The 26,949-nt window shown below is 43.4% G+C and overlaps 1 protein-coding gene across 2 annotated transcripts in view; it reads left to right on the top strand.

The window, feature by feature from the left end:
- The window catches only part of DPY19L4 (dpy-19 like 4), a 147,206-nt gene that overhangs the window by 31,407 nt on the left and 88,850 nt on the right, over positions 1–26,949 (top strand). For both annotated transcript variants that reach the window (XM_033933176.1, XM_033933177.1), the window contains exon 5: positions 18,877–18,998. In XM_033933176.1, coding sequence (XP_033789067.1) covers positions 18,877–18,998 — 122 coding nt within the window. The remainder of the gene's footprint in view (positions 1–18,876; positions 18,999–26,949) is intronic.

Raw genomic sequence — 26,949 nt, 5'->3', positions numbered from 1 at the left:
TTCGCCGAGATCTTGTTGCTAGGATCCCCCATGTCGCCTCCAAAGCCGGCGAAAAACGAGACCGCTGCACCCGCGCCACTCGGAGGGAAACGTCTGAAACCGGATCCGAGCACGCCGGAGAAAATGGCGCCGAAGACGGACGAGGCCTCACTAGACCTGCTCCTGAAGGAAGTGAGATCGATCAGGGGCATAATCCAGGAGCAGGTTGAAGAAACCAAACTAATAAGGGGAGAAATAGAGGCACTCAACTCCCAATTCGTGGATGCTCGTCATAGATTGGATGCCCTTGAAGAAAAAACGTCTGCCATTCCTTCACTACAAGCAACGGTAACTATGCATGATAAACTGATCACTACTTTACAAAGAGATTATGAAGATCTTTCTAATCGCAGCAGAAGATCCAATGTAAGAATTATTGGACTGCCTGAATCATCGGAGGGCTCTGATATGACTTCCTTTCTCTCTACCTTTCTGCCTGCTACCCTGGGGCTTGTTTTCTCACCTCCATTAGAAATAGAGCGTGCTCACCGCGTGCCATCTCATCTCTCTCCACATGCCACTTCTCCCAGACCTATAGTGGCTAAGCTACTCAGATTTCAACACGCGCTGCAAATTCTCACAACAGCAAAATCTAAACCCCAGCTCTTGCATCAGGGTAGGAAGTTTTTCATAGTGCCTGATCTAGCAAAAACCACGGCTTTGAAGAGAAAGGCATTCCTTTCCCATCGGCAGGAGCTCAAAGACATTGGAGCTAAATACGGTCTTATGTACCCTGCCAGGATGAAAGTTACCTACAACAACCGTACTACCTCCTATACTGATCCTGAAGAATTGGCTGCATTCCTGGAATCTTTGAAAATGAACTAATATGGTGGGCTACGAATTCCTTTGTTCACCTCTGTTTCTGAAGTTGTAAATCGCATATACTCAAGTTTATAATTCACTGTTATTCATTGTTAATGTGGATAAGCACGACACTTTCAAGTTTCTTAGAATTGAGTGGGTGTGGAGTATTGCAAGTTGTTCCGTATGTGTCATTTCTCCGTGCTCACAGGAGCACCCTTAAAATGTTTCATCTCATACATGATAGTATGGTCTTTCTCTTTTCTGACCTTACATCATGCTTTCATTGCTAGTCTACTTACTCTTACTATTATTCATATCCTCTCTTTCTCTCTTCTCTCTGGCAGGAGTGTCTACCTGATATCCTTGTTATATTATTTGTTCTTTTTCCAAAAAGGTGATATTTACTATGTCTTAATACTGCTTGCACCAAAATATGGCTGATTTACATGTCTTTTCTTTTAATGTGAACGGTTTGAACCATCCCATTAAGAGAAAAAAGATAGCTAATTATGTATTTAATAAACATCCTGATGTGGTTTATTTACAGGAGACCCACCTCCCGCCTGCTGCCGCTTCCAAATTTAAGTTGAAGGGATATTCCACTCATTTGTATTCCCCTGCAACTCAGAAGAAGAAAAATGGGACATCGATATTTCTCAGCGACAAATTATCCCCTGTTATTCACTCTGTTAAAACAGACTCTGACGGAAGATGGTGTCTGGTACACGCTGCGTTGCACTCAGTGGATTTTGTACTCCTCAATGTTTACGCTCCTGTTTTAGATCATCCGGACTTTTTCAAAGATCTTCAGCTGGCGTTAGTTGAATACAACTCTTGTTCTCTGATAATAGGAGGTGACTTCAATCAAATTCAAGACATCTATATAGATCGGTCATCCTCTTGCAAACCCTCGAAATCCAGATCCTTCTCAGCTTTACACGCCTTAATGGAAGCCTTCTCCCTAGTAGACCCATGGCGTTTATTACATCCGAAAGGTAGAGAATACTCTCACTTTTCACCACCACACAACACTTACTCAAGAATCGATTTCTATCTTCTCTCCCCCACACTTATTCAAGAAGTAACAAACACCGTCATACATCCCATAACTCTCACAGACCATGCAGCCATCTCTTTACACTTAACTATTTCTGCCCCTCGCAAGGAGTCTCCCTCCTGGCGACTTAACAATGCCTTACTTTTAGATGATGCAATTGTGGACAAAGTCAAATCTTTTACTACAGAATTTTTTGAAATTAACACTAAAGATTCAGAAACCTGTCCCGCTATTGTTTGGGAAGCCTATAAAGCTTCTCTCAGAGGTGAATTGATTAAACTTGCTTCCTGGAAAAAAAAACAATCCACAATAAAAGAAAAAGAATTAGAAACCTCTATTAAAAACCTAGAACTACAACATATGTCCTCCCATTTGCATGATCCTTCCATGTTCCAACGTATTCAAAATCTTAAGTATGAATACAATACTATGGTATCTCACACGGCCAGACGAGACATATTCATTTCCTCTTCAGGTCATTACATGGGAGATAATCTTATGGGTCGCCCCTTAGCTAGGTATCTTAAAACTAAATCAAAACGGGTACACATCTCAGCTATCCAAGATTCCTCAGGACGACTGGCTACAACCAAGTCTCTGATTTCTTCCCAATTTGAAAAATTTTATACGGCTCTATACCAATCTGAACTCTCTGCCCCTGAATCGGACATGAACTCTTTTCTTGCCTCCTTAACTCATCCAACTGTGTCGGAATCCGTTAAAACAAAACTAGACGCTCCTATCACCACGTCTGAAATTGAAACTGCTATATCCTCCTTATCCTCCGGGAAAGCCCCAGGCCCAGATGGCTTTACTAGTGAGTTCTTTAAGTGTTTCCGAACTCTCCTGACACCGCAACTTCTCACGTATTATGATTTTCTCCACTCCACTCCGGAGAAACAGTTTAATTTTGCTGAGGCCACTATTGTAGTTATTCCTAAACCAGACCGCGATGCTACCTTGGTTAAAAATTTTCGCCCCATATCCCTCCTTAATCTGGACTACAAAATTATGGCAAAACTACTAGCATTAAGACTCTCCACAGTTATTCCGAACCTTATACACAAGGATCAAACAGGTTTCATCAAACAAAGATACATTGGAGACAATTTACGCTTATTTCATCACATCAATGCCCATGCCAAAACATTATCAGATCCTGTGATTGGTCTGGCCATTGATGCTGAAAAAGCATTCGACCGTGTGGAATGGCCATTCTTATTCCGAGTACTGAAATGGTACAATTTTGGTCCCTTCTTCACAAATTGGATAGAAACATTGTATAGACAACCCACAGCTCGTATTTTAATTAACAATTCTCTCTCCAACAAATTCTCCCTCCACAGAGGCACCCGTCAGGGCTGTCCATTATCACCATTATTATTCGACTTAGCATTGGAACCTCTCTTATCAGCAATCCGGCAATGTCCCCTAATTAAGGGTATCCCCACGTCTAATCGAGACGTTAAATTAGCAGCCTATGCTGACGATGTCCTTCTTTTTCTCAGAGATCCTCTTGCCTCTTTGCCACATCTTATTAATATCATCTCTCAATATGCTCAACTTTCTGGATATTCTGTTAATTGGGAGAAATCAGAGATTTTTCCCCTTAATGATCATATCTCCTCCTCAGAACTGACTCAATTTCCTTTTTCATGGTCGCAGGGAGTTGTGAAATATTTAGGAGTTTTAATTCATAAAGATCCAATACATGCCCAAGATCTTAACATTTCTAAAATTAAAACTTTAGTCTCGACCACTATAACTCGTTGGTCACCACTTTATTTGTCATGGTGGGGTAGAATAGCTTCCATTAAAATGACTCTAGCCCCGCAAATTAATTATACCCTTTCCATGCTTCCCCTCTTATGCCAGAAAAAATTTTTCCACTGGCTCAATATGAAACTCTCTGAATTTATCTGGAACAAGAAAAAACCCCGTATTGCTCTCGCCAAACTGAAGGCTTCTAGAATTAATGGTGGATTAAATCTACCTGATTTTTACTATTACTATATTGCATCTCTAGCTAAATATGGAGCTAATTGGATAGTTGATTCTAATCCTCAAGATCAACCAACATGGCTTGAAATGGAATGTTTTTTATGTGCACCATTGCACGTCTCTTGCCTCCCCACGGTGTCAATACCTAGACACTTGAGAAAGTATTCACTACTGAGTGCAACGCAGCACGCTCTTCATCTTCTAGATGCAACGGCTGAGATTTCTATTAGTGAAAGCCCACTTATGTCCCTTTGGAGTAACTCTAGAATTCAAAATAAAGGCAGATCCCTCTCATGGAAGAGGTGGCAGCGGGCGGGAGTCGATCTGGTTCATCAGTTGTTCTCCTCTACCTCCATAGTTCCTTTTGATATTTTTTGTTCTACATACTCACTTCCACCTTCTATACATCCCCAATGGCTTATGCTTACTGGAATACTGTCTAAAATGCATATGCGGCTTGATTTTATGACTTCTATTCACACGATTCGTCACTGGTCTACTTTGGCCTTAATGAAGGGTAGAGCGATATCCCTTTTTTATAGTATTTTAAGGGATCACTTTTTCACCTTTTCACCTCAATCAATGAATCATTGGGACTCGATTCTGCAGACTACACTTGCTGATATAGATTGGGAACTTTTCTGGTCTTCCACGAATCGTCCTCTTCTCTCTTCCAGAGTCTCGCAATCAATGTTCTTCGTTATGTGGAATGCAGTATGGACTCCATTTCGTATGTGGAAAGCGAAACTAAAACAAGACTCTATCTGCTGGAACTGCTTAACAGAGTCCGGGACTCTTGATCACATGCTTTTTCATTGCACTATGGTTCACTCCTTCTGGATTCGTATTTGGAACACTATAAAATCCATAACTAAATGTTCTGAAGAGATTTCCTTAGACATTGTAATTCTTCGTTCTCAGCACCCTTGTTTTGCACAAACAAACTGCCCACCTAAACTCATTGATGCCATGTTTGTAACAGCTCTTATGCATATTCTTAAAAATTGGAAATCACCCTCGCTACTCGATTACACCTTTTGGTGGAACTCTCTCAGCATGTATCACAAATTTGAATCTTATGCATATGAGAAAAATACGGTCTCTCGACTCTCCGCAAACATGGTGCGAAGCAAATCACCTTGGTTATTCTTAGATTCGTATGTTCATTCTACTCTATAGACACTTCTGCCTCTCTATCTCGCTATTTATCTATCTCTTGCTTTTTCTTAATCTTTCCCTCTATCTCCCTTTCTCTTATTCACTCTCTTTGCTTTTCTGCTTCTCATCTATCTGCTCTTAGCAGTTACACATACCTTGCATTCTTTTATTAATTTGGTTATATATTATTGATTGCAGACATGGTTTTATTCTATACCAATGGTTCTTATTCAGATTTTGTGTGTCTTAACTGCTTTCTGTATATTTTTTGAAATTTTCAATAAAAATCATTGAACTTAAAAAAAAAAAAAAAAAGAGACTGAGGCTATGCAGTAATATTAACACCCAAATAGCGAATTAATTTAGGTGCCCACTTAAAAGGATACCTAGATTTCAACAAAGCGCAATCCCTCAGACGCACCGATAAATTTAGAATCTCAGATTTATCCATATTAGTGCGAAAACCTGAGACAGCGCCGTATGTCTCAAGCTCTGCTATAGTCCCCGGCAAGGAGCACTGCAGCCATGTGAGAATAAGAATATCATCATCAGCAAACAGAAGCAATTTAGTCTGCCGCTTACCACACCAAACACCCCGAACATCTTGCTGGGCGTGGATATGATTAGCCAACGGCTCCATAGCCGATGCAAAGAGTAAGGGCAAAAGGGTACACCCTTGTCTGGTCCCTCTTGCCAATGAAAAACTATCAGTACAATTGCCCCCAATGCCCATAGCCAATAGAGTGCTTAGTAAAAAAAAGGCCAAGACACGCTGTCTAACGCCTTTTCAGCGTCGACACCCAGCAAGAGAGCCGGCTCATCTCTCTGCTGAACATACCAAATCAGATGTAACAACTGATGAATATGATCAAAAGACTGTCTGCTTTCTATAAAACCTAATTGGTCATCCCGAACCAAGCGGGTCATATAACGCTGTAATCTGAGAGCCAAAATCTTAATAACGAGATTGGATGATATGAGCCATGTTGGGAAGGGTCCTTATCTGGTTTCAAAATCAACTTGACCCCCGCCAACCTTCAAGAATGAGGGATCTCTCCTCCTGGGCCCAAACTATTAAATACTTTAGTAAGAGGACCAACCAGCAGATGTTTAAAGCATTTATAAAAGTGATTAGTAAACCCGTCTAAGCCTGGTGCTTTCCCATAAGCCAAAGATGAAATAGCCCAAAGAGTTTCCTCCTCCAAAATAGGAGCGGAAAGATCCTCAGCTTCCTCCCGATAAATGAGCTTGAGCAAGATAAGTATCAGTATGAGCCTGTGACACAACCTCCTCAGGGGTATACAAATCTCGATAAAACATAAGAAAAGCGCGAGCTATACTATCCAGAGTATAACACAAAGCACCATCTGCTGTATGTACCTTAGTGATCATATTCCTCAATTTCCTCTTTTTTAATTTATTCACCAAAAACCTTCCAGCCCGATTGCCATACTCAAAATGCTTCTGTTGGAGAGATTGCAATTGCTCAGCCCACTCATCTACCTGTATCCCCTGAAGTTCCTTACGGGCTCTATCCATTCGAGCCAATAGCACAGTTGTTGATGTAATGCCTCGTGTTTCCTAGCACGCTCGCGTCTCCTATGTGTCCCAGTAGATATAATATTACCTCGTAGGACAGCTTTCATTCCTTCCCAAAAGATTAAGGGAGAGATCTCATCACTAGTATTAAATTGAATATATTCCCTAAGAGAGGTTTCTATTTGAGTCGCAACCATCAGATCTGCAAGTAAATTATCACAAAACCTCCAAAACCACTTACCAGAGAGCGCTAAGTGCGAATGGAGAGCAAAATGCACAGGGGCATGGTCAGACCACACCCGAGAAGCTATTTTAGCATCGGAGATCTTTGCGAGCAAATCCTTCCCCACACCCCAAAAATCTATGTGAGAATAAAAGGCGTGAACCTCTGAATAATAGGTATAATCTTTGGTGGTCGGATTAAATGCCTCCATGGATTAACCAGATCCCAGGCGGTAAAAATAAAAGAAAGTGTAATTGTTTTCTATCAGATTTGCCATAATAAATGGCCCCAGTTGAATTATCCAACTCTGTGTCATAAGTAAGATTAAAATCTCCACCCACAAGCAAGTGGCCTCAAACCCCCCCCCCCTGAAGTACAGAGTGTAGAGCCTCCAAAAAAGCTTTTTGCTCAGAATTTGGAGCATAAAGCACCTGATTAAGCTCCACTACTAAAATGAGGTAACGATCCTCCAGGTCTTTGACCACATGCTTTATATGGGGGTTCAAGGTCTTAGCAAACATAATCCCCACTCCATGCTTTTTCGAACCATCTTGATTTGAAGCAAGAATTAGGATGTGTGAGGAGCAACTCATACTGCGGCTTAAGGTGAGTCTCCTGAATGAAACCCACCCCCACCTTCAAACGAGCAGCCTCCCTGAACACTAATTGCCTCTTTCTAGGTATTCTAAGACCTCTGACATTGAGAGTAAAATAATCTCAGCCCTTCAGAAGACATGAAAACATCCAAAAAATGCAAATATCAACATATCGCTAGCAAACTTCCATGGGCTCGCATTGCAGGGAAGGCAGCAGAGATTAGTTTTCTCGTATTTGGCCCCCTTATTGCACTGAATGTTCATTTAGAAGGTTTCGTGTCATTTTGCCTTTGTATGAAAATTGAGTGACAGATCTAGGCTTCTTGAGTTCATGTATTTTAGCTGTGTCTTAAGCGATTCATTATAAAATCCGATATTAAAAACAAATTACAAGATTTACATGAAGTAGTTTTGGAGGGAGAAAAGGCGTGTCTTATGCTCACTTGTTGAAAGCTGACGTTGCATCTCCCCTCCCTTCATCCAATAGCTCTGGCACACCTATGATTAACACACCGCTTACGGCACCACTTTTCCCGGCACATGCGCACATTTAAAGTCTCTTTCATGGTGTATTCTGCGCATGTGCCAATCACTGTCACCAGCAATTCATCTCATGTAAATTTAATGGACCTTCGCTACTCTTCGCCAACCTCATTTGCATGCGTGGTTTTTATTTATTTATTCATTTATTTAGCCTGTCCTCACAAAGGAGCCCAGAACGGGTTACAAAAGTACATTCAAAGTATAGACAGGATGGACTTGAGTGAAAAGGATATACTTAGCAGTCACAGCTTAGTTGATATTGCAGCTTTCACAGTGTAGATATAACATAACATACAGAGCATCGTTTATTTTGAGCCTATATCCTGTACACAGCTTTTACGGATCAGTTTATTTTCGATTGGCATTTTTATCCACGTTTCTACCGTAGGACTTCATAGGGACCCCTGAAGAAGACATTCTGTCGAAACATGGACCGTGTTGGGTCTAGGGTCCAAAGCTTTTCAACAGACTGTGTCCTAGAGGTTTTTTATGTGGTTTGCCAAGTTTGATAGGATTGGAACTGTTTTAAGTTATTTTGGTAGCGTTTGGGTTACTGTGGGAGTCTATTTGTTGTATAGGAGATGCCTTTGAGTTCCATTTAGCCAGGAATGGAGGCATTGGTCATTAAGGAGCTGGATTTTTAAAGAGGAAGATTTTCTGCATGGAGTCCCTCTCCGAAGCGTTGAGCTTATCGGCTCAGGCACACATCCCCTTGAGATTTCATCATCGTCACCTTCAGGAACAATTGGGGGAACCGGACTACGATTCAATTGCTTTACGATGGTCTCAGGATCTCCCTTGTGCGGTGACTGCAACTATGATTCGCAGGGGGACTTTTTGGACAGCCCGTGTGACTCATAATGTTATCTTGTTTGAACTTAATTACAAATTTTTACACAGGCTCTACAGATCAACTGCATATCAGTTTCGAGCTAAAATGTGTGCGACTGACCAATGTCTCAAATGTCCTCATTCGCCATCTACCTTGGGACATCAGTTCTGGACTTGTACTCGGATCACTGCATTTTGGCATCAGCTTAATATACATATTCAAACTATGTGGAATTACAACTTTGTCCTGGACCTGGTGATGCTGTTTGCGTTGGATCATGTTCCCTTGTCTGCTCCAAAGGGATTTCGCAGCTTTCTGTCAAGAGCGGTGTTACTGGGGAAGAAAGCAATCTTGCTGTGCTGGATTTCCACTGATTCCCCGACACTTTCACGTTGGAGAACATTGATGATTCACCAAGCATCCATGGAGAGGCTCTGTTTTCCTTCCTTGGACTCTGCGCAGGGACGGTTATTTAGTCTTTGCTGGATGCCTTTTTGGGAAACTTTAACGCCAAGGGCACGTAGCCATTTATTGAATGTTTGAGTGTCTTTGCTGTGATAGCACTGGATTGGAATTTGTGTTTTTTAAGGCATAGCTAGGGGATTGGGAGTGGGGAGGGATGGGGGGGAGGGAGGGGTAGACCTGATGCGGGGTGAAGTTGGGAAGTGTATCGGTGCAAGCTTTCTTGTGTTGTACATCTTGCATTTTGAAGTTTTACTTATTACAAAATTTAATAAAATATATTTTGAAAAAAAAAAAAAAGAGGAAGATTTTCATGGCCTTCTTGAAGGTCTATAGACTGTCTATTGATCTAATGGATATGGGGACGATGTGCTGTAATCTAAGTATAAACTGTGAATAGGAGCGTTTGTAAGTTGTTTCAGTTTTGAGTGAGCGGCCGGGTGGTAAAGCGAGCCGTCTCTCTGCTTGGAATCTCAGTGATCGGTTTGCGATGTAGTTTTGATGTCATGTAGTTCGGTATCATCTTGTGGAAGGTCTTGAAGGCTAGAATTTTTGGATGGGCAGTGCAAGGTAGTGCAGGGGTGATCTAATCTAAACCTTAGGTTTGTATACCGCATCATCTCTACATTCGTAAAGCTCAACACGGTTAACAAGAGTTAGGGTAGAAAGGAACTCCAGTAGAGGGAAGAGGCAAAATGAAGAGAAAATTTAGAAGACTAGAATAACCAGAGGGAGGAGGAGTTACATTTTTGAGAATAACCAGGTTTTCAGATATTTATGGAAGAGTTGGAGGGAGCTCAGATTCCTAAGAGGGGAGGTAAGGTTGTTACAGAGCTGAGGGATTCTGAAAGGGAGGGAAGAACCTAATTTTCCTACAAGTGAAATGCCTTTTAGAGAGGGAAAGGAAAGTTTCAGTTTATGGGTGGATCTGGCAGAATTGGGGTGATGTGGTTGTGGAAGCCCTGGTTTTTCAGGAGTCAGATTGCATCATTTTGCATGCTTTGGAGACAGGAGAGGGCTTTTGTGGGTAAGCATTGCATTAATCAAGGCGGGATAAAACAAACGCGTGCAGTAGTTGAGCGAAATTGGTTTCTGAAAAGTAAGCACGGTGTCACAAACACTCCTCAGAGCAGAGCTCACCAGTGACAAAACTTATACTCTGGCGTGTCCCCTATAACCAGGGGTCTCTTCAGGTTTTTCGGTCAGCCCTAGGGAATTGCCTAGGCCTGGGAGAGAAAGGTTAAGTACTGGCTTTAAAGGCACCACCACTCAGACCAGGCTCTTCAAGCAAGATTAATATATATTTATTTGTGACCTTGGTGGTCCACACAGGTGAAAAACAAATCAAAGATATTCGTAGCATTTCACACAAACAACTTCAGTTGCCCAAAACAAAAAAAAACAAAAACCAATTCAAACACAAAAATGCCATACAAGTTGTTTGCATAAGTTCTGGCACTTTGATTCAGTAAAGCATTTTTTTCAGTGATATTCAAACAGAATCCCAAAACTTCCTCTCAGCATTATTCATCTCAAAAAGGTAGGAAACATAAAGTTCATAACAATCTCTTGTCACAGTGAAGGTAGAATTTCAGTGAGGCAGCAAGCCCCAGCACAGCCTTGCCAACAGCCTACTGCTTCTGCCTCTACCTCCTGTAGAGTAGTACAGCTGTGGGAGATTAGGTGATTAGCCACCACCAAATGGTAGCCACAGTATGGTTTCAAAAACTCAAAACAAAAATCCATTCATACAGAACTCGGGTTCTTTTAGCCCCAAACTTTACTTTAGGTTTAAACCCAGTTGTTAGCATTCAGGTATCTTTCTTAAACCCAAAATAATAACTACCCTAAAGATAGGCAGCAAATTCTTCAGGCATTTCTTGTAAAGAAAGAAGAAAAAAAAACCCCACACCAACTGTTTTCCAGCTACTCACAAACTCTCATTCAGTTTCCATGAGCTCGGCCTGGCTCTCTATCATAGGGCTAGCATCTTGTACCTCTATTACTTCCACACAGTCAGGCTCCTGGAAGTCTGAAGTTCTTCCACCTCTTGCATAGGCCAATCTGGAACTTCTGTGTCTGTTCCTTGGCTCCACAGCTCTTGCCCTCCCTTGGGCTACAGAAGTGACTCCTGGTCACTCGCTCCTCCCCTTGCTGTATGCTTCAGCCTGCTTTTGAACAGCTCAGAGCCAATCCCCTTCAGCCTGTAGAGAGGGATGGGCTTTGGTTCCCCTGCAGGTTTTTCCTGCCTAGATTTTTTAAGTGCAGCCAATCTCTCACTGGCTTTCCTAGCTAATTTATAGACCGGCTGCTGCTGTGGCCAGTCTGCCTGCCTCTGTTCCACATTACTCCTGCTCTGGTCATATGAACAAGAGAGGTCAGCCTCAAGTTGCTCCCTAGAATCAATCTGGTCAGCTCTTCTGCACCGGATTCTAATAGGGGCAAAACTAGTATTGGTGCTAGGTTTGTCACAATGGATGCACTTCAGCTTGCAGATATAGTAGAAGGATGATAACACTAATTTGGATACGTGATCTGAGAGCAACAGATTTGAGTCAAGAATCACTCCTAGGATATGGACGTTGTCTTTGGCTGTAAGGGCGTCATTTCCCCAGGAAAGGGATGGGCAGGGGTATGTACAGGTGTCTTTGTGTATCCAGAGAAGTTCGGTCTTTGATGCATTGAGCTGTAGTTTATTTATAGTCATCCAGTTCTTTATTTCAGTTAGGCAGCAGTGGAGTTTTTTGATTGGTGTGTCTCGAATGAGTGGATTTTGATTTGGTACTTTCCTGCAATGTCGAGTATTGGTCTGACATAAAGGTTGAAGAGGAGTGGGGATAGCAATGCACCTTGGGACACTCTCTATAGCGGAGTGGTTTTGGTTCAGATAGGGAGGGTCCTATTAGTACTCTTTCATTTAGGAAGGAGGAGAACCGTGTCAGTGCAACATCATGGATTCCAATAGAATGTAGTCTGGATAGAAGTGAGTGATCGATAGTATCAAAGGCGGCACTTAGATGTAAGAGTACTAACAGTGCTTCTTTTCCCTAATCCAGGATTTTCCAGCAGCAGTCTACTATGTCTAGTAGCACCGTTTCTGTGCTGTGGTGTTTTCTGAAGTTAGAGTGTGGCGTTTGTTTTGATAGTCTCTTAGTTGTGTGAGCACTATATTCTCACATATTTTGGAGACAAAAGGGAGGTTAGAGATTGGTCTATAGCTGCTTGGATTGTCTTGGTTCATGGTGTTGTTTTTTTTAGGAGTGGTCTCACTACAGCAGATTTCCAGCTCTGTGGTATTATGCCTAAGTGTAGGGACTCGTTTATTAAAGGTAGGATTGAGATCAAGAAAGTTTTGTTGATAGCTAGGAGTGTTGTGGATGGACACAGTTTGTGGCAGTGACGCTTGGGCTGGGCCAGAGTGACCCATCTGGGGCCTGTGCCACAAGGAATAGATGTTTTTGACCTGTAACCTGCCAGTGGCTCCCACGCCCACTGGTGTGCTTTGGCTCTGTTCTCTTAGCTGTGTGCAAAAATAAAGTTCACCACACAAAGTTTTCAAAAAAAACACTTCTGTGTTTAATTCAGGTGCTTGCATTAAACTCAGTTCATGTCAGATGGCAAAATATTCAGTAATCAAAAAAAGAACTCTTGTGCATTACAGTTCCCCACTGTTCAGGTTAGAACACCTTTTCCATACTCTGGCAACATTCCAATCTTTGTTCCCAAAACAAAACCAAATCTGGGGTGATGGGGGGGTTCCCACAAAGTTCCACGGCAGTAGCCCCGCCCTGGCTTGCACTACTCTCTAGGAGAGCAAAAATAAAGCAGAAACAAAATAGATAAATTTATTCCCACTCTGCAATGCTTCAATACTTTGGTCTTGTCCTGAAATAAAGCAGTTCTGACCACAGAGGAGAAAAAAAAAAACCCCAAACAAACTTTTCCCTTTTCCCTAGAACCCACCTGAGTTCCAGTCTTACAGGTGTTTAAGTTTTCAAGTCCAGTTCCTGGTTTTTAGCCACTTCTCTGGGCCACCCAATCCTTAGCAAAAATAACAAAAAGCCAAAACAGGCTTTCTTTTTTTCCTGTTCCCAGGTGCTAGCACAGCACACTCACATAACCAACTGTAATAACTTTTAAAGTAGGAAGCTTCCCACCTGCCGTGCTGTTGCTACAGCTCCATGCCATCCTCCCCCCTCTGGTTCCAAGGGTAAGCTACTTTCCCACTGCATGGTGGCGTCTGGGCAAGTTTCCTCTGCAGGAATCTCTGACTCGGGGCTGACATCCTCCATTTCCCAATCAGCCAGCTGGTATGGGAGAGGCCTTGAAGGGCTCCCTGCTAGTGCTGCCCGATTCAGGAAAAACATTTCGATTCGATTCAGCCTACTGAATTGGGTTTTTGATTCGATTCGATTTTCCTGCCCAATTGGGGGTTTGTTTGTTTTTTTTAAAACATCCTGGTGGGTTTATTTTATAGTCTCTTCAACCCCTTTGCCTTCTCCTAACCACACTGGCGCTGTGGTGTAAACAAAATAAACAAACAAAAAAGACTTTTCCTCTCTCTCTTAAATCCTAGCCCACATTTGCGGTCTAACACCAGCTCTGGCAGAATACACGTTTCAAATTTGACATATTGTAATTACAAAATGGAAAATAAAATTAGTTTTTCTACCTTTTGTTGTCTGGTCATTATTCAAATCTTGTTGGTCCCAGGCTCTAGTTGTCTTCTGATAACTTGCTTGTCAGGGTCTCCTTCTTTCTTCTTTCTCCGTTCTAACCATACATCTGCCATTTCTGTCCTCCCCTTCCATTTTCCTTCCCTCCTCTGGAGGTCTGGCATCTTTCTTTTTTTTTTCCGTCTCCATCCACAGATCCACCTTTTCTTAACTACCCTTTCATCCAGCATCTCTCCCTCCTTCCCCACCACCCCAGGGTCCACAATCTCTCCTTTTCTTTTCCCAACTACCCTACTATCCAGTATCTCTATCCCCCCTGCACACATCCCTTGTGTCCAACTTCTCTCCCTTTCTGTTCCTTCCCTCCCTAAATCCCATTGCCCATCATCTCTCTCCCTCTCCTCTATTTTTAGACTCATTATTTCTTCCCCCCCAAAAGTCTGGCATATGCACATCTCTTTGAACCCTCCTTCTCTCCCTCCGTGTACTTCTACACCAAGACCCCCCTCCCCTGAAGGTCTATCCCCCCTGAAGGCATGCAGCCCTGCACCTCCCCCTGAAGGCCTGTACCCCCATCTTTGAAGGCCTGTCCCCCCCCCTTGAAGGCCTGCCTGTCCTCCCTGAAGGCCTATGCCATGATCACTGGCCTGTCCCCCCTTAAAGGTCTGCACCATACACCCCCCCTTAAAGGCATGCACCCCCCAAGGCCTGTCCACCCCCTGAAGGACTGCACCCCCTGAAGGCCTGCCTCCCCCCTGAAGGCCTATGCCACCATCCCTGGCCTGTCCCCCCCGTTACAGGCCTGTTCCCCGTTACAGGCCTGTTCACCCCTTGAAGGCCTGCACCCCCCCCAAGGCCTGTCCCATCCCCTGAAGGACTGCCTCCCCCGAAGGACTGCTCCCCCTCCCCCCAAAAGACTGCGCACCCCCCCCGGGAAGGCCTCCATGTTCCCCCTGGCCTCCCCAAACTGTTTACCTTACAGCTTGAGCCTGCAGCCGAAGATCGCGGTTACAGCGTCTTTGCACTGCAGTGCTTTGAGCTGTTTCCTCTGCTGCGGTCCTGCCCCTCCTCTGACGTCAGAGGCAGGATCACGGTGGAGGAAACAGCTCAAAGCACTGCAGTGCAAAGATGCTGTAACCGTGATCTTCGGCTGCAGGCTGAAACTGTAAGGTAAATGGTTTGGGGAGACCAGGGGGAACATGGAGGCCTTCCCGGGGGTGTGTGCAGTCTTTCAGGGGGGTGTGCAGTCCTTCAGGGAGGCCAGGAGGGAAGCCACACACAGCACTTCCCGACTGACCCTCCCTCTTCGCCCTCTAAAACAGGTGTGGCAGCGGCCAGCCAGCAAGAGCAGTGCTGCGCTCCTGCTTTAGGGAGCGAGGGGAGAGGGTCCGAATCGGGAAGCTGATTTTTTTCAAATTTAAATCGATTCGAATCGGTTCACCCAAAGTGGATCGGTGAACCGATTCGAATCATGAATCGGGCAGCACTACTCCCTGCTGTTTTCTTCCTGCTTCCCCCTTTCTCAGCTCCCCCTCTACTTGGCAAGCTATCTGAGATAAAGGGCCTTGCATTACCCTGCCCCATCCCCTCTGCTCTCTCAGGCAGAATCTTAAAGGAACCATCCACCTTTTGCCATGGGTTCTAAATACTGCCTCTTAAAAAGACAGGAATAAACCTAGGGAATTCTGGCAGTTGTATTTTTCTGCTATGGGGCACTTTCAGGCATAATCTCCGCTTGAAGGCACTGAATAAAGGATCCCCACTGCGCTGCCCAGGGTCACTGTCACAAGGTCTAGGACTGAGATTGTAGGGAGTAGGGAATCTATTGTACTCTTCAAGTCATCTATGGAAACTGGTTTGAAGTTGTTTAGGGCTTTTATTTTGCATGGTTTGACCTGTTGTGTAGTTTTTGGGATGTTTGACAGAGCTTTGGCTTCCTGTGTCGTATCTTTGATATCTTGTCATGGAAGAAAGTCGAGAGGAATTCACTGTCTAAGTTTGTTTGCTGTGCGAGGTGTGATGAATGATTTGCCTTTTTGAAATAGCTGCAATAACTGCTGCAACTTTGGCCCATTGGTTTTTACAACAAAGAAAAATGGGGAGACCCAATGATCCACAGTGAAAACAATTCACCGATGAAAACAAAAACTGGATACAGATGTTCTGGAGATAATTTATTAAACACTGACATATAAAACCATAAAAATTCAATTAAAAAAGTACAATGATAAAAAATACTGTGATAAAAATCCAACTGGACCCTACACGGTCTGTGTTTCGGCGAACACGCCTCCCTCAGGGAGTCCAATGGTTTGCAACCTCACATAAAAAGAATTGGACTGAAAACAGTCTATTGTCTTTAAACATGTGAGCAAAGAACACCGCAGACAAGTTGAAGTAGCAAAAAAATACTAAGAAGAGAATCCAGTGGCTCAGACCACTTTTATATACAGTGGGGAGAGTGTGACGCAGGTGTTAAAGCTACAACCTCAGCACCCTGAAGTTGTGGGTTCAAATCCATGCTGCTCCTTGTGACCATGGGCAAGTCACTTAATTTCCCTGTGAGCCCGCTGGGGAAAAATGCTTGAGTACATGAATAAATTAATGTAAACCGTTCTGAGTTCCTCTAGGACAGGGGTAGGCAATTACGGTTCTCGAGAGCCGGAGCCAGGTCAGGTTTTCAGGTTATCCACAATAAATGTGCATGAGATAGATTTGCATCTCAAGGAGGCAGTGCATGCAAATCCATCTTGTACATATTCATTGTGGATATCCTGAAAACTGACCTGGCTCAGGCTCTCGAGGACCGGAATTGCCTACCCCTGCTCTAGGAGAATGGTATATAAAATTGAATAAATAAATAAATACATTATACTCTGTCAAGTCATGTCTGGACTTTTTAGGTACGAAAAGTGCCTTTGCAAACAAGAACAGAGTGAACAATCCCATATTAAGTTGTCATGCCCCAAGTTTCCCGGTCCACTAAGGTACGTCCTGAAAACTCATTGGCCTTGTTTTTCAATTCAGGTGTATCATATTTTTGTCCTGTATCACTGTGCTGCAATTCTCAGAATTTTGGCTTGTGTGTTTTTCTCTTCTGCATCAAGTAAACAAGCAGCTGGTAATCCCATAAGTTAACCCTTTCCAATTCTAGCTAATTCCACTATTCCTATTATACCAGGGATCTCAAAGTCCCTCCTTGAGGGCCGCAATCCAGTCGGGTTTTCAGGATTTCCCCAATGAATATGCATTGAAAGCAGTGCATGCGCATATATCTCATGCATATTCATTGGGGAAATTTGAGACCCCTGTACTATACCAGTTAATTGAGATCCACGCAGGAGTGGAAGTAATATAGAGAGATTGGAAAAGGAGAGTGTAGATCTGCACTTGTGCAAGAGCGTGGGAAAGAGTTCAGATTGGAGGTGGAGATTGAGAGGAGTTGGACTTGGCAGGACAGAATTTACTTGCTCTGTGTATGAATTACTCTGGAATTTTTTATTCTGAAAATTCTAATAAATCTGTTAACCTATAAGGTGTCACCAGCCCCTGTCATTGTTTACCACTCCATACTAACTTGACAGAGAGCCTCCATATGTGGTATTTAGAGAATATTACCATTAAAGAAACCTCATACCAGGCTCACTTCACCCAAGGCTTCTGCAGGAGTCTTAAAATATCGCCTGTTATTATAGCTCACCTTTATTTTAGATATAAACGTTCAGTCAATGTGCTGAGGCCTTTAGATGTGTTGGCTTCAGCTAATACTATGACTGTTATAGAAAATTAGAAAGTTGTCCGGAAATGTTGGAACCTTAGGTTGATATTGATTTCTTTCTCTTTAGATATGGAAGAAATTAGATATACTATTTCAAGTTGAAAGTTTCATTATTGGTTAGTCAAGGGATAAAGATATTCTCAGATATTTCTAATGAAATTCTATCAGCAACTGATTTCAGCTGGGACAAATGTTCTTTTAAATCTTTCTTGCAGATATATGTTGTAATACATTAAAGGAATATTTTTAAACTGATTTAATGAAACAAATTTCTAATAGGTAATTGTAGTGTACTGGCTTTTCTCTTGCCTTAGTTTGCATTCTAATTACGCAGTTTGATAGCTGGGAATTTCAATAGTGAATAATATCATCCATCATATTCTTTAAGAACATAAGAATATCTTTACTGGGTCAGACCAATGGTCCATCAAGCCCAGTAACCTGTTCTTATTTCCATTTCCATGTAAGTGTCTCATTACATATGAAAATGTTAAATTTGTTTTTGTGGATTCATTACAATTGGATATTTTTTTGAAAGAAAAACCTGTAATAGAAGTTTTAGATACTAATGTTCAGGCTGTAGAAAATTAGTGACAAAAAAGAAAAAGTAGAAGGCCTTTTCCTGCTATTGATTAGTAAGTTTGTTTTGTTAACTTTAGTTTAAACTCCAGCAATATTTGGCTCCATTGATGTGAACTTGAATTCTTTATTGTATTCTTTATTTGTATTGGTGTTTGGCTATCAATTAAAGAAAAAAAGCATTTCCAATTGTAAATGGCAGCATTCAAACCTCTGGAGAGGCCAAGAGGTTTAAAAGCCATTTTAGAACAGAGGCCATTCACATATGGGAATGCTTTTAATGTCTAAATATCAAGGAAGCAAGGATATGGGAAGGGATGGGGGTATCTGGGCAGGTCACCCCCAGGTCACCTGCCCAGATATCCCCATCCCTTCCCATATCCTTGCTTCCTTGATATTTAGACATTAAAAGCATTCCCATATGTGAATGGCCTCTGTTCTAAAATGGCTTTTAAACCTCTTGGCCTCTCCAGAGGTTTGAATGCTGCCATTTACAATTGGAAATGCTTTTAAAATAAGGGCTTTGAGGTGTTTTGAGTATTCAGTAAAAAGGTAATTTTAAAAAGGTAATTATTTCTCTCCATAGGTTTGTTTGAGCTGACTTATAACAACAAAACAGTGTCGATGAAAACCCTCAATGCTGTCCGCCAAATGAGTCTGTACCCTGAATTGATGGCCAGTGCTGTATATTGGATGTCTGGCAGTCATGTATGTATTCTAATCTCATGTCTCTATCCTGCATAGGTCCCCTCACAATCTCTAATACTTCCTTCTACCACTTTCTTGCTGTCCTCCCATCTCAGATGAGATTATCACCATTAATCCCACTGTGTTTCCTCTAGTCCCTTGACTAATTTATGTTCTTTTAAAGCTCTCTCTACAGAATGTAGCCATTAGACTTCTCTGCCTTGCTCGACAACATGACATTTCTCCTGTGTTTCAAAGGCACCACTGACTTCCAGTTGAACAATATATAATCTTTAAAACTTTTACACTTAACTTCAAGTCACTTAAGCTAGGTCTTCCTCTTTACTTATTTCTCACAATCCCATTCATGCACTTCGCTCTGTCAATGATCATCGCTTGGTCATGCCCAACTGGAATTACCAGGCATTACACCTTCATTTTTGTTGGCTCTTTCTTGTGAAACCTTTTGCCCCTTTATATCTGAGTTGAACTGTCCCTTAAAAAATCTAAGTCTACCCTAAAAACTTGGCTTTTTCTCCAAGTATACAATTCCATCTAGGCCTGATGCAGTTTTTACTACCATTTTATTCCTTCTGCCTTCCTTCTCTACCTCCCCTTCCCTCCCTTGCTTCCCTACTCAAACTCTACTACACCTACTTTTCCTAAATAACAAATTACAGTATCTTCTTTTAGGCTTGAAAGATTCTGAATGAATATAATGTTCTTTTCCTGTTACTTATTATGATTGTAAATAAACTGCCTTGATTTTTTACTTGGCAAAGGCAGGATAACAAATTTTAATTAACTTGGCAACTTAGTGTACTCCCATATTCTTTGTCATCTTTAAATGAACATGAAATAACCTTCCTTTGTGCTATGTTCTAAGAGATATACCTTTCTTTTGAAAGTCCTGGAATGAACATTCCATGGCTAGTTTCTGTCAATTCAGAGTTTTCCCTCTACTGACACCTCCCTGATTTAAACTTTTGAGCTGTCTTCTCTTCATGCTCGTGAACTATCCTAACAGTCCTTGACCGCTGGACTGCCTTTGTGGTGATTGAGTGCCTGGTCCTCTCCATAGTGGCTTTTGTAAGCATCAGGGCCTCTGCCCAAATCTCATTTTCACATTGGATCTTAAAAGAGTTCTGATTAAGTATCTCCCTTTCTGAATGTCTCCTGGGATTCTGTCCTTGGGCTATGATAGGACAGTTTTAAAAACTCTGCAGTAGACAGGTATACAGTTCATGGGTACTTTTTGCACACCGATTTTACAACAGTTTTCAAAAAGAACATAAAATACAGGAAAAAATACTTGAAGAGTTGCACCTGCTTTCCCTATGTGTACTCTCCTAGCCAGAATGATGCACAGAATTCTATGCTTTCTCTAAAGTCATCTTCTAGTGCAGCGATGGCGAACCTATGGCACGCGTGCCAACTGTGGCATGCGAAGGCCTTGCAGCTGGCACGTGCAGGGCCGCCATCAGGGCAGTACTACCAGGGGGTGCACAGGAGAGAGAGCTGAACGGGGACGATGGGAGACCCGCGGGGTTAAATATAACTCGAGCCGCGAGGCTCGTCTTCTACTCCGACTGCCCTGCCGCTCACACAGCCGATCGGAAATCTTCCCCGACGTCAGCGCTGACGTCGGAGGGAGGGCTTAAGCAAAGCCCGCCCTCCGACGTCAGCGCTGAAGTCGGGGAAGATTTCCGATCGGCTATGTGTGTGCGGCGGGACAGGCAGGAAATAGAAGACAAGCCTACGCGGCTCGAGCTACATTTTGCTGAGAAAGTTGCTAAGATGGGCTGGGAGACAAACGGGGAACACAAAAGGGGGAGGGAGTGCGTTTTGGACACAAGGCATGAACTTGGGAGAAAGGAAGGGAGGGAAAGAGATGCTGAGGTGGGGGAGGGAATGGGTTTTTGGACACAGAAGGCATGAACTTGGGAGAGAGGAAGGGAGGGAAAGAGATGCTGAGGTGGGGGATGGAATGGGTTTTTGGACACAGAAAGCATGAACTTGGGAGAGAGGAAAGGAGGGAAAGAGATGCTGAGGTGGGGGAGGGAATGGGTTTTTGGACACAGAAAGCATGAACTTGGGAGAGAGGAAAGGAAGGAAAGAGATGCTGAGGTGGGGGAGGGAATGGGTTTTTGCAAACAGAAGGCATGGACTTTGGAGAGAGGAAGGGAGGGAAAGAGATGCTGAGGTGTGGGATGGAATGGGTTTTTGGACACAGAAAGCATGAACTTGGGAGAGAGGAAAGGAGGGAAAGAGATGCTGAGGTGGGGGATGGAATGGGTTTTTGGACACAGAAAGCATGAACTTGGGAGAGAGGAAAGGAGGGAAAGAGATGCTGAGGTGGGGGATGGAATGGGTTTTTGGACACAGAAAGCATGAACTTAGGAGAGAGGAAGGGAGGGAAAGAGATGCTGAGGTGGGGGAGGGAATGGGTTTTTGGACACAGAAGGCATGGACTTGGGAGAGAGGAAGGGAGGGAAAGAGATGCTGAGGTGGGGGAAGGAATGGGTTTTTGGACACAGAAGGCATGGACTTGGGAGAGAGGAAGGGAGGGAAAGAGATGCTGAGGTGGGGGAGGGAATGGGTTTTTGGACACAGAAGGCATGGACTTGGGAGAGAGGAAGGGAGGGAAAGAGATGGTTGTGTACACGGGGAATAGAAGAAAGGAGAATTTTTGGTCATAGGGAGGGAGTGAGGTACAGACAGTGGCATACCAAGGTGGGGGTGGGGGCGGTCTGCCCCGGTTTTACGCCCCAAGGGGGTGCACAGCTGGCCACCCTCCAGTGTTCTCCCTAGGCTGGCAAACTGCGTCTATTTAGCCACTTGAGTGCCACCACCGCCATTGGGAACAGGCCGGTGCCAAGTTCTCCCTGCTTTTCCCTGTGGGACCGACCAACTCTCACCACCCGCTGCCAATCGCTGCCTGGCTGGCCCAGAACGTCCTCTCCGATGTTAGAATTGACGTCGAGTGGCGAGAGTTGGTCGGCCCCGTGGGGAAGAGAAGCAGGGCGAACTCGGCGCCGGCCTGTTCCCGGTAGCGGCAGTGGCAGCCTATTCCCCAGTGGCGGTGGCAGCTTTTTCCCAATGGTGGTGGCATAGGGGAGGGCAAGGAGAAAGAAAGAAAGGGGGGGACAGGGAGCCAAAAAAAAAAAGAAAGAGGGCTGGGTGAAACAAAGAAAAATGGGTCACGGAGAGAGAGAGAAAGACAGACATACAGAATGAAAGGGGGTATGGAGAGAGAGAAAAAGAAAGAAGGGGGCAGGGTGAAACAAAGAAAAAGTTTGGGGAGGGAATGAGGTCTGGAGGAGAGAAAGCATACAGGAGGCTGAAAAAAGGGAAGAAATATTGGATGCACAGTCAGAAGAATAAAGTGCAACCAGAGACTGATGAAATTACCAAAGGTAGGAAAATGATTTTATTTTCAATTTAGTGATCAAAATGTGTCCGTTTTGAGAATTTATAGATGCTGTCTATATTTTGCACTATGGCCCCCTTTTACTAAACCGCAATAGCGTTTTTTAGCGCAGGGAGTCTATGAGCTTCAAGAGCAGCGTGGGGCATTCAGCACAGGTCCCTGCGCTAAAAACCGCTATCGCGGTTTAGTAAAAAGGGAGGGGGAATATTTGTCTATTTTTGTATAGTTGTTACAGAGGTGACATTGCATAAAGTCATCTGCCTTGACCTCTTTGAAAACCCGCGGAATATAAATGATAATTAACATTTTCTCTGCGTACAATGTGCTTTGTGTTTTTAAAATTTTATTGTTGGTAGATCATTTTGACTTGGCCACAAAGGTAAGGGGGAGGGAGGGGAGCTGCTGAAAGAGTCTACCTTGACGTGGTTGCAGGCTTACAAATCTTTTGGTCAAAGAGTGCGGCGACAGAGAAAAGTATGTGTGTATTCGGCCCATGAATGAAATCATTAAAACATTATAAATTGCCAATAAATTGAAATGAAAACCAAAGGATTGTGAATCAAATTGATTCTCTGACAATACAAAGATTCCAACCTTTAAAAATGATGTTACATAGTTCAGGCAACTTTATAAAGAGTTTTTAGATACTAAAATCTTGTTATTAAGGTTTAATTGACGTGCTGGCACTTTGAGGAAATTCTTTGGTTTTGTGCGGCAGTTTGGGCACTCGGGCTCAAAAAGGTTAGCCATCACTGTTCTAGTGCAATAGACAAATAATTCTGGAATTCTGGTGGGTAGTCAGTTTCTCATTGTGAAAATCTGTGTAGAGAGCCTCATTTACATTTTTTCTCTCTACCACCCTCCTTCACTCTGAGCTGTCTTGCAAGTGCTAAGTTTCACTCTCTAAACCAGAGGTCCCCAAAGTCCCTCCTTGAGGGCCGAATCCAGTCGGGTTTTCAGGATTTCCCCAATGAATATGCATTGAAAGCAGTGCATACACATAGATCTCATGCATATTCATTAGGGAAATCCTGAAAACCCGACTGGATTTGGCCCTCAAGGAGGAACTTTGTGGTCCCCAGTTCTGATGGGGGTTGAGATCCCAGTCTGGTTGAGGGACTGTGGAGCAGTCTGAAGAAACAAGCTATTCACTTTCCATGCCTGTCTGAAGCAGGAGTCCTTCCCTTTTCTTTCTGGCTGCATTTCCAGTCTGAGCAGCTCCCAGTACAGCATGGCAAAGTGAGTACAGGCTGCAGAGCCTATGAGACAAAATCGGGGGATGGGGTCTCTAAAATTGATTTTTGGTAGTGTCTCTGTGTAGGGCCAAGGTCCCCCATCTCTAAAATCCTAATTTTGGAATTTTTGGGAGGCCCCATTTACCTCCCTTGGACCGATTTGTAGCGCCAGAATTGCTGCTGCAGTGGCCATCTTGGATTTCCCAATTTTGAAATAAAAGCCTCTATCTGCCTCAAATCCACTTAAATTTGCTCAGAATTGCAATAGATGGACTCCTCAGGCCAGGATGACTTGGATTCATGCCAGATTTGTGCTGGATGGCTGCCTGAGGATCAACTGTGCCCCACATGCCACATAACATGCGAAGGGGGGGCAGGAGCCACCGGCTTAGCCTCCCCTAGTCCATCTGGGGTATGGGATCACAGATGGTTTGAGGGCTAAGTCTGAAATCCCACTTAGAGTACAGCATGGCTCTTGACCAAGCAGCCCTAGCGTGCAAAGGATATTTGGAGTTAGTCATCACCAGTTTCCTGAGGTCCAAGAAACATTGGCCACCTATGCAAAGGTTTGGAAGTGCTTCTAGGTCTAGTGCGCACAGAAGAGGGCAGACTCAGTCACGGACCCAATTTCTTTGATTCTAGCATCCTTTCAAGAGGGTCTTGTGAAAGGTCAGGCAGTTGTCTCCTTCAAGGTGCAAATAGTGGGTCTTTTATGCTTCAAAAGTCAGGCAAACAAAAGGACATTAGCCTCTCACTTGGATATGTCAAGATTTTTGAAGGGAACACTATGCCTATTTCCTCCAGTACGTCAACTGTTTCCTACTTGGAGTCTTAATCTCATCCTGTGAGCCCTTGCTAGGGCTCCGTAGGAGCCTCTGGAGGAGGCATCTTTGTTGGACATGATGGTCACCTGATGGCGGTCACATCAGCACAACGAGTGTTGGAACTGCACATGTTATCCTGCAGAGAATCCTTTCTCAGGATTTTGGAGAATGGAATAGTACTGTGTACAATCCCCTCTTTCTTGTCCAAGGTAATTTTGAGTTTCCATGTCAGCCAGGAAGTTATAGCTACCTGCCTTCATTCCCTGGGAATCCAAGAAGAGTGATAACGTCCTGAAATCGCTGGCTGTCCGCAGAATGTTGCATCAGTATCTGGAAGTCACAAATGAGTTGCTCTTGCAAGTTTCTCTTCATATTCTTTCTTAGCTTTCTTTATCAATGCTTTGCATGTAACTTGCCAGTGCTTGTGTCTCTTATTTTCTTCATTTGGATCCTTTTTCCATTCTTTAAAGGATGTTTTTTTTGGCTCTGATAGCCTCTTTCACTTAACCTTTTAACCATGCCAGCTTTAGTTTCCTCTTCTTTCCACCTTTGCTAATACATGGAATACATCAGGTCTGGGCTTCCAAGATGTTTTTTTTTTGGGGGGGAGGGGTTTGTTTTGTTTTTTACAATTTTAAATGTTTTATTGAAGATTATAATAGAAATACAAAACAGCAAAATTGGATATCAGCTCGAACAGAAATGCAATATACAACACAATACCATAAAAATGTCTGCCATCCCAAAATATACAAAATGCATCTCTGAATTGAATAACAATAAACCAGATACCCATTCTTAAACTGCACCCCACACCTCCATTCACATGAACATAAGCACATCATAAGACAACTTCCTGCTGTTTCTTCAGGAAGTCGCCCCTATAAAGCGATTTTTTTTATTTTTATTTTTATTTTTTTTTTTTAATTTTCCCCCCACTCCCCCAGCAGTAAACTTAAGTCAAAGATGTCCACTTTGTCCATAATCATAGACCAAGTCTGGGTATAGGAAACATAATAACCATGTCTTTTCACAATAGAAAGCTCCATTGCATTCATAATTTGAAGCTTCAAAGACCAATCCAAGAGAATGGGTGGCCCCGTCCGCTTCCAATGGCTTGCAATCAAGCATTTATTTGGCTGCTGCCAGGCCCCACCAGCAAAGCTTAGTTTGCTGGGCATGCAAGCACACATTGTGAAAACCCAATAAACAGCCCTGTGGTGTAAAAGGGATAAGAATTTGCAACAATTGAGACAAACAGACAGCCCACTACCTTCTTCCAAAAAGGTTTCAAGATCTTACAGACCCACCAAACATGGAGGAAGGTACCTAAGTCCACCCCGCATCTCCAACAAGTAGCAGAGGCCCCAGGATACATCTTATGCAAATGGGTAGGAGTAAAATACCACCTGGTAAACACTTTATAAGCATTTTCCTGAATAAGTACACAGGAGGAAGCCTTACTCACATCAAAACAGATCTGGGACCATTCTTGTTCTGTAAATGAACACCCTAAGTCTTGTTCCCAAGCCATTGGATATGTGGGATGAAAAGGAGATGAACCTCTAAAATATTGGTAAAGTGCCAAAATTGGCCTAGGCAAACCCCAAAGTGTAATCCATAACTGTTCTAAATGGGCAGAAGATCTCTAAGACCCCCCCATCCCATCCCCGACAGCGAATAAAATGCCAAATTTGTGAATAGGCCAGGAAGTCCCCCCCACAACTGGTCTGAAAAACTTCAAAGGACACCAGGACCCCCCTATTTAGAACATCCATAAAAGTGGTTAAACCAGAGCCTTCCCAATGCAAAAAAGCACGACTCTTGTCCTACAGGGAACTGAAGCTCATCACTTATCGCAACCAAGATAGAAGAGACCAACCCTTCTCCCCATTGCCGGCGCATCTCACACCACAATCGCAAAAGATGCTTCAAGAAGGGATTGCTCTGAAGAATACTCATTCAGGAGAAGAGGTCCAAAACCAAAACTTCAGTCTGAGGTCCCACAAAATGCTGCTCCATCTGCACCACAATCTTTGCTTCGGCTATCTCCCATTCTAACAAAAGTCGCTACTGTGCGGCCCGAAAATGTCAAAACAAATTGGGCAGAGCTCTTCTCCCCACACGACCGGGATGACCACAAACTCTGCCGAGAAAGCCGAGGAGGCTTCCCCTGCCAAATAAACAAGGCATGCAATTGTTTCAAAACTGATGCATGATCAGAGATTTCAATTTGACCAATCTCTTGCCTGCTTTACCCCTCCCCACAGATTACGATGTGCCCAGATTCCATCTATACGGGCATAGGATTGTTGGGCATGTGAGTAATGGGTATAAGTCCTTTGTGATGGGTGTAATAACCGTCAACAATCAACCAAACCCAGAGAGGCCAGAAATGCAAGCAAGGCCCTGCGAGGAGCCCGGGAGGGCACCCGGCACCGCTCCCCTCCAGGGAATGATCTAAGTGTGCATCAGGAGTAACA

Source organism: Geotrypetes seraphini, chromosome 2, assembly GCF_902459505.1.
Source record: "Geotrypetes seraphini chromosome 2, aGeoSer1.1, whole genome shotgun sequence".
Taxonomy (NCBI): Eukaryota; Metazoa; Chordata; class Amphibia; order Gymnophiona; family Dermophiidae; genus Geotrypetes; species Geotrypetes seraphini.
This window is presented reverse-complemented; position numbering and strand designations above follow the sequence as displayed.